The following is a 7,401-nucleotide window of genomic DNA, read 5'->3' on the forward strand; positions in this document are numbered from 1 at the left end:
TTTCCCACAATTCAAGACAGTAAACATAAACACATACAACTTACACAACGACGATCAAGGACTGCAGGTGGGCTGCAGGTGCCAATCTTAGGGACAGCAGAGATATTATTTATTTTGCCTGCAGAAAAATACCCCCAATATTATGGACAACCACATGGTTAGTAAAAAAATGATGCGCAACTGATACTTACTCTCGCTGTCGTCATCCCCCACAGGAGTTGTAGCAGCTAAACACTCATCCTTTTCTGGACTACTTTCTTGGTTAACTGAAAATATTTTAATTGATCACAATTAATTGCATGATAAACTAATCACCTTTTACTGTGCAATTTCCATAAATTGAAGCATATAAAATATATTGGAGAAGCAAAGAGTTAAACGGAAATGAAATTTCTCCAGAAGAAACCGAACATGAAATTAATCTACCTTTCTCCACTTCATAATGTTTAAGTAGCTCCTCTAGAGGCAGATCTACTTCATTCTGCAAAGCTGCCAGTTCTTCTCGTGTTTCCTCTTCAGTTGTGAGAGCCTCATCTACCTCAATAGTATGCTCGTCATCTTCCTAAAGCAGCATCACAATAGAAGTGAACATTTTTAAGTACATGCCCAACGAAGATGCAACAGCACATATGAGATCAACACACACTTTAGCAGAAGAGTTTCAGGTCTCAGAAGGCAACTATAATCTCTCTCTATGAAAATCTTCATCCATAAGAAAAAGAAGAATAAGAGCGCAAGTGAAAAACCTTCTATTATGTGTACACAGAATCATATGGTTGGGCCAAAGCACAAAGGTATATAGAAGGACACCTTTACAGAACACAAGTGATGTAGAGCCGAGAGAGAGAAGTAGAGAGACATTAGAATTGGGGGAGAAGAAGTCTGTATTTCATGTCCTCAATATTCAATAAATTTTAGTGGTTGTGGCCAGATTCGTATTATGTTATTTGACAACAACCTGTTACTTTCCCTGAAAAATAGATAAGACAATGTATGACACAACTTTAGTGGGTTTCTTATTGAAAAGTGCAGTCTGATAGAGCCTCAGTATTCCACTTGTCAACATTAATTACTATATAATACAAAGCACCTCAACAGTCCGGCCTAAAACCCTTATTGATTTTCCAGAACATATCTAGCAGAAACAATGGTGGTGAATGCTTAGTTCCACTTTACAACATAGATTTGCATGTCGAGTACCGTGATACCCATGTAAGATCAATTGAAATCAGAGGAAGATTTCCAACTGAAAGCAAAGTGAGAAACAAAACAAAGACTAACCGATTCATCATCTGACGGTAAAGCATAGTCTTCATCAATGTCTGCAGTATCTGACTGAGATTCTGTGATAAAATATTGGTTTTAAATTAGAAAACATAAAATATTATGAGGTAATCTGATAAACTGAAGGACAAGTAACTAGAGTTACTTCTTACCAACATTTAATTCGGCCAATTTCTTGATATCATTTTCATCTCTTTCTTTATATTGAATACTCAGTTGTTCTTTAGCAGGGTGTAAATCCAACGGTTTGGGAGGAATTGGTGAATTCACAAGGTTTTCTGCTAGCATTGTAGAGTACCTAGAATAAATTCAAAAGGAAGACATTTTACAGTTCCAGAATATACATGACCACAGGTACGCAGAACAACTTTATTAAAGCAGCATTATACCTTTCAGTTTGCCCTAAAAGAAACTCGAGCTGTTTATCAAGCGCCTTCTTCTTTTTCTCATCAAGCTCTAGCTGATGCTTATATAGAACCTGAAATTACAGTATTGTGAAGGAGTTCATTCAGAAGCATGAAACTAAAAATATGATTCTAAGCTTGACCAAAATATCAAAATTTCCAAAATAGACTTGCCAGCTTCTCTATTTTCATCCAGAATTTTTTCACATCCTTGGAAATACTGATAGCAACTTTTCTCAACCGCTGCTCCTCTTCCTGCTCATAATTTCAATGGTAACATAAATTATAATCAAACAGAAGAAAACATGAGCACATATGATGGTACTGTCACTACATCATGTCAAATAATCCCAAAATTTCTCTTGTTAAAATATGTCATGAAATAATTTCATTTATTGTAAGGAAAAACTGAACCTTCATTCTCTTCTCTCCCCTTGTGGCCTGATCCAACATGCCCTTGCTGGCTCTTATAGCAACCTTCTTTGCCTGAGCCAGTTTCCATTTTCTCTCTGACTCAAAGTCCTGATAATAAATACTTCAATGAGCATAGCAAAAACGGAGAATCTGAATCGTAGTGATTTTATTGACCAAAAATGATTTGGAAATATATATAGTGTGATAACATATTTCAACAAAAAGCATCATATCATTACAATGTAAACTAGTCCACTACCTTTGACAACCAAACCATCTCTTCCAGAACATGATCCCAATGAGCTTTAGGGCGCCGAGGTTCTTTGGGAGCTTCAAGTGCCTACAACAGCCAAGTTTTCATCAAAGAGACGGGAAAAAAAATAAGCACAAAGACTCAAAATATATTGGTCCAATAGAACTCGGCATCCAGAATTTATTATTTCAAAGAACATGAATGATGAAACCAATAGGTTCATTCACCGTTAAGCAAACTGCTCAAAACAGCACAAGCATTTATGCCTACCATGCTTATTACCCTCATAAATCACATTTCCATTTTGTACAGATGCAGGTCACAGCATAGCACTTTAAGTGCAAGCTGACCAGTACAAGTACAGAAGTACATGCTAAAGTCTTAATAATACCATGTGCCAGAACGAAAAAGGTAAATCAGGTGTCTGAGCAGATATGGAAGACAAATACAAATCATGAACAGCCACGAACTTTAGATTCAATTCACTTCATATACCAAAGAGGTGACAAATCATAATGATGACTTGCAAATGTAAAACCAGGTGCAGAAGAAAGATCAAGGAAACATTGCCTATTCAAAGTTTAGAACTCAAAAAAGTTCAATGGATGACAAATAAATCCATCAATTCTCTCGCAAGCACAACTTTGCACGAAAAATAAAATTCCATAAACCAACCTTTTGCCGCCTAGCCCTTGTGTCATGGTCAAGCTTACACCTTGGACCTTTGGAGGCCATGGTTATCAAGTAATACTTATAGCATAACGTAAGTCCTGTGCATAACCACCAGCTCACCCAAAAAAAAAAAAAAAATGCAAATATTAGTTTTGAGCACTCATATACAACCACAGAAGAAAGAAAAGCATCAAGATAAATTAAAAAGAAAAATCAAGCACAATGAATATGATTCTCAACAATGCAACATCTCCTTCAACAAACTTTAAGTCATTGACAATCAAAAAATAGAGAGAGGTGTGGCAGATAAGAGGAACGGCTAAATTTCACGAACTCGCCACGCGGCCACAAACTCAGGTGTCGCATGCATATGACTTAAAGCAAACTAGAAACATGGCTTATGTCAGTTAAGATGAACTCCCTAAAGAAGCTCGTATCAGCAATTTCTTTCAAAAAAATTAAACAAAAACAAGTCGTGTTTTAAGTAAATGTAACGTAGCATTTGCCACAAGCTATTAGTTATGAAGGAAAAGATACACATTCCCTCAGTAACAAATTCTTTTGCTGACAAAAACCAACTTCAAACGCTCTAAATCATGCATTTTATTCATCATATTCACAAAAATTGCACTGTTTGGTTACAAGATATAAAATAGGAAATTAGTTGCGAATTCGTAACACTTCCTCCACAGACAAGGGCATTAGAAACTAAAGCACAAACTTTCAACTTCACCAAAAACATTTAATATTGTAATTCTGTCAATTGACTTTATCTTAGTATAATAATGGATTAGGTCTAGCCCTTTGACAAATCAATTCCAATTTAAATATTATCCAAGTATAATCCCAAGTCAGAGCTCTCAGTTAATCACTGAATAGTCATTTTAGGATTCTTTTTTTCTGACAAGTGAATAGTCATGTGGATTTTTTATAGTTCAATTATCACGCCACATGTACAAATTTCAGAGAAGAGAGGTTTTCTCCTCCTAAAATGGGATTTGACCTGAAGTGCAAAAATACAAGCAAATATAACAGATACGAGGATGAAGTTGATAGAATAAGTTGATAGAATAATGAAAACAATATATTCGTCTTCAAATAATAATATATGTCTTCAAACTCTGCCGAATCATTCCGCTCTTGTTATGCAGCAATGCATTAGCAGCATCACTACTATTAAAGTTCAGAGATGAAAAAAAAAATGTGTAAATATATATAACTTATGTCGCTGCTCTCGTGGTAGCCAACTGTGTCACACAAGTCCAAGCATTAGCAGGTTGATTTATCCAACATTATCGTCAATATCACATTTTAAGACTATCACATTCAACCTGACATTAGAGAACCAAAATTTCAAGAGAGAGAGAGAATCTATAACTCAATATAACTTCAATACAACTAAAACTCAACTGAGTCTTAAGAGCCAACAAATTGAAGTTGGCATCATATATCAAATCCATCAAAAATTATATCCCATGTTGATCATTAAAATATCGTTTATTAAAATGCTGAATTAATTAACCCATGTTTGTCACTTTGTCTTACATTCCACTTACTCCTGCTGCAATCCATTTATAGACTCTCCTTGGGAGGTATTGGAAGGATTAAAAATGAGTACCGTACCAAAGAAAATGCATTGAGAAAAGAATATTCTAACACCATAACTATGGCACGAGGACAGACTAAGAGTAGTAGATGAAATTTTCACATAGTCCTTTGATAAAACAAATCAATGTAGCATTTTACCTTTAGCTAAACCTGTACAACTTTAAGGTTGGTGAAGGAAATTTATAGGGGGCAAAAGAGAAGGGAATGATAATATCTAAAAATAATTAATAAATGAATTAAGAATTAAGTAGAACCCAAATTCCAAATAGCGGGATCAAGTATCAAGACTGAGAATCTACTTTCTAGTGTAGATTCTGTATAAATGGACTACACCTTTTAAAACAAACATCTAAACCGCTAATTCATGTATTTTCCGGTTAGAAATAATCTTTTACAATTTTTTTGACATGTTATTAGTAAATGGATTCTTCTGATGTTTCAATTTGATGATCTTTATCTGACTTTTAGTTTTTTGCGGGCACTTTAAGTCTTTAGCTATTTATTCTTTTAAGCTATGAGCATTTTTTAAAATTATGATAAGTATAAATTGGGTGGATTCAATAAGGTTCAATCGTAAAAAAATAAAAACTTTGGCTATCTTTTAGGGGAGTGGTTAATGAACCGGTAAAGTTTTGCCAACAGTAAAAAAAATTATAGTAGTGAGAATGTTAAGTTACTAATAACTAAAGTAATTCCGATCAGCACTTGATTTAGAACAAAGTCAACCAAGAAACCTACAAATACACCCTATCCCATTTCGAGAGCCTAAATCAGGCACCTTAAACCTTTTGTTAGAAATTACAAGATTGTAATTTAGAACCAAATTTTGTAAAATTCAACCAAAGGTTTTTGAACCAGAGTCCTTCTATAAAGCAATTGGACAACTCAACATGCGGAAAGTTTGTTTCCTGTTTTGAACATGTGACCTAAAATTTGTGTATCTTGAAAACCTAAAAAGACAACATCAACAGGCCAATAAGTCATGAAAAATATCAAAAAACTAAGACTGACATTAGAGCAAATAAACTTTCAAAAGCTGTCCTAATCATTTTGGAACACATTATATACTTATGCCTAAATCTGTATGTTTGTGTTGTTTAGTTTACCTTGAGGGACTAAATTACATGTGTCACTTAGTGCCACAGATTCAGGGGAAAAGAAAGTGAAATGGGTTTCATGGTCAAGTAAGACAAATGGTTGTGTTCAACTTAGTTAAGTCATCTTGTTCTCAGACATTTTTCAAAGATTTGTGTTACTCACATTTCCTACAATTTCTTATCAATCAACCATATTTGTGTATATTTTTTCCTTGATCCATAGTGGTCTATAAAAATTCTTTAAACATCACTATAATCTTACAATGCCGAGCTTTTACTAAAATTTCAACAAATAAAAGGGGACATATCAAAATTTGTTCTTATTTGTGCTTGTGCTAAAATCTTTTCGTTCTACCCCGTCCCAATTGTAAAATCTTAGTCCCATCCCCATCACAAACCCAGGATGGGTTCTCACTCTCAAACCCATCCTCACTTCAAGCAAAACAGTCACAGTCCATCCCCACCTGTTCCATTACCACCTATGAAACACCACAAGGACACCGGTCACATGGCTACACAAAAATATAGCAAAATGTATTACTACTCTATATAAGTAATTCAATTCATCGCTTAAGCAATTAAGCACCAAATCAGCTTATAAATAAAATAGACAAATGTGTTAAAAGAAAACCTCTATCATGTTCATCATTCGTTATTTATAACACAGGAGTCATAATTTCAATAACAAAAAAGAAAAAGAGGAAGCCACAATATACATAGGTAATAAAGGAATCAGGATCATATAGACAGTAACCACCACCAATGCACCAACTTTCAAATTTTTTTACGTGTACACCGTGTATATATAAACATTAAACAGACAGGTGTATACTTTCTATACATAAATAGTGGTACTGATGAGGTGTTTGTTCGTGAGGGCCGTGACTCGTTAGTAAGGTGCGCCGTGGTGGTGTTGGCGGCGGCTCTGACAAGTGGTGTTGTGTGCGGGCTGTGAACAATGATGACTTAAAGGGAGTTTGGTGTCGTGGTTGTGATGAGAGTGTAGTGTTAGCGGTTGGTGGTGGATGGTGGTTGTGAACTGTGAAGTCAGTGGGAAAAGTGAGAGAACGGACCAGATGGTTGAGGGAGAAGAGAGAGAACGAGAAAAATGGAAAAAACCTGGAGAGTCGCCCACAAATGCTATAGACGCCGCCGGTGGAGAGTAATCGCCGGTGGCGGTGGACGACTTGCGGGCGGTACGATTTGGGGCAGCGACGAAGCGGGACGATTTAGGGCTAGCGCTATTCTGCTGCTGATTCCAGATTGAGAACTTGGATCGCGATTTTGGCCCTCTTGAGTCTTTAATATTTATGATTCTTTTTATTTATTAACCATAATAAATTTTCTAAACTAATTATCAAGAAAATATATAATAATTAGAAACCCCGTTTATTAAAATTAAAATTAGGGTTAATTGTAGATAAACATCCATTTATTCATTTAAAATAATAATTTTGTAAAGAAATTTTTTTGTTTCTTTTTTGAAAAGGGAAGGTGCTAGTAGGGCCGGCAACAGGTGCGAGTGTACCCGCCCCCATTAAAATTGCAAAAATAAGGGGATTTTTACTTCATTCCCGCAACCGTTTAACATTTTTACTCGGTATAAGCCCCGCCCCGTTAAAGATCATAATTTATTTATTATTGAAATATAGTTGCTCTATTTTTTTTT

General features: G+C 35.2%; 1 protein-coding gene across 1 annotated transcript in view; it reads right to left on the reverse strand.

Annotated features, from left to right (window-relative positions):
• The window catches only part of LOC132308482 (protein PHOTOPERIOD-INDEPENDENT EARLY FLOWERING 1), a 28,071-nt gene extending 21,057 nt beyond the window's left edge, over positions 1-7,014 (reverse strand). The window contains exons 1-11 of the mRNA XM_059806570.1: positions 6,852-7,014; positions 3,031-3,125; positions 2,362-2,442; positions 2,103-2,210; positions 1,863-1,943; positions 1,674-1,762; positions 1,437-1,582; positions 1,282-1,343; positions 427-562; positions 192-266; positions 45-118 (exon numbers count right to left, since the gene is read on the reverse strand). Of these exons, the coding sequence (XP_059662553.1) occupies positions 45-118; positions 192-266; positions 427-562; positions 1,282-1,343; positions 1,437-1,582; positions 1,674-1,762; positions 1,863-1,943; positions 2,103-2,210; positions 2,362-2,442; positions 3,031-3,090 (912 nt within the window). The 5' untranslated portion in view covers positions 3,091-3,125; positions 6,852-7,014. The remainder of the gene's footprint in view (positions 1-44; positions 119-191; positions 267-426; positions 563-1,281; positions 1,344-1,436; positions 1,583-1,673; positions 1,763-1,862; positions 1,944-2,102; positions 2,211-2,361; positions 2,443-3,030; positions 3,126-6,851) is intronic.
• Between the last annotated feature and the right edge of the window lie 387 nt (positions 7,015-7,401).

The sequence above is a fragment of the Cornus florida genome, unplaced genomic scaffold (genome assembly GCF_030987335.1).
Source record: "Cornus florida cultivar Cherokee Brave unplaced genomic scaffold, ASM3098733v1 CherokeeBrave_3.0.0_Hap2_Chr05, whole genome shotgun sequence".
Classification (NCBI taxonomy): Eukaryota; Viridiplantae; Streptophyta; class Magnoliopsida; order Cornales; family Cornaceae; genus Cornus; species Cornus florida.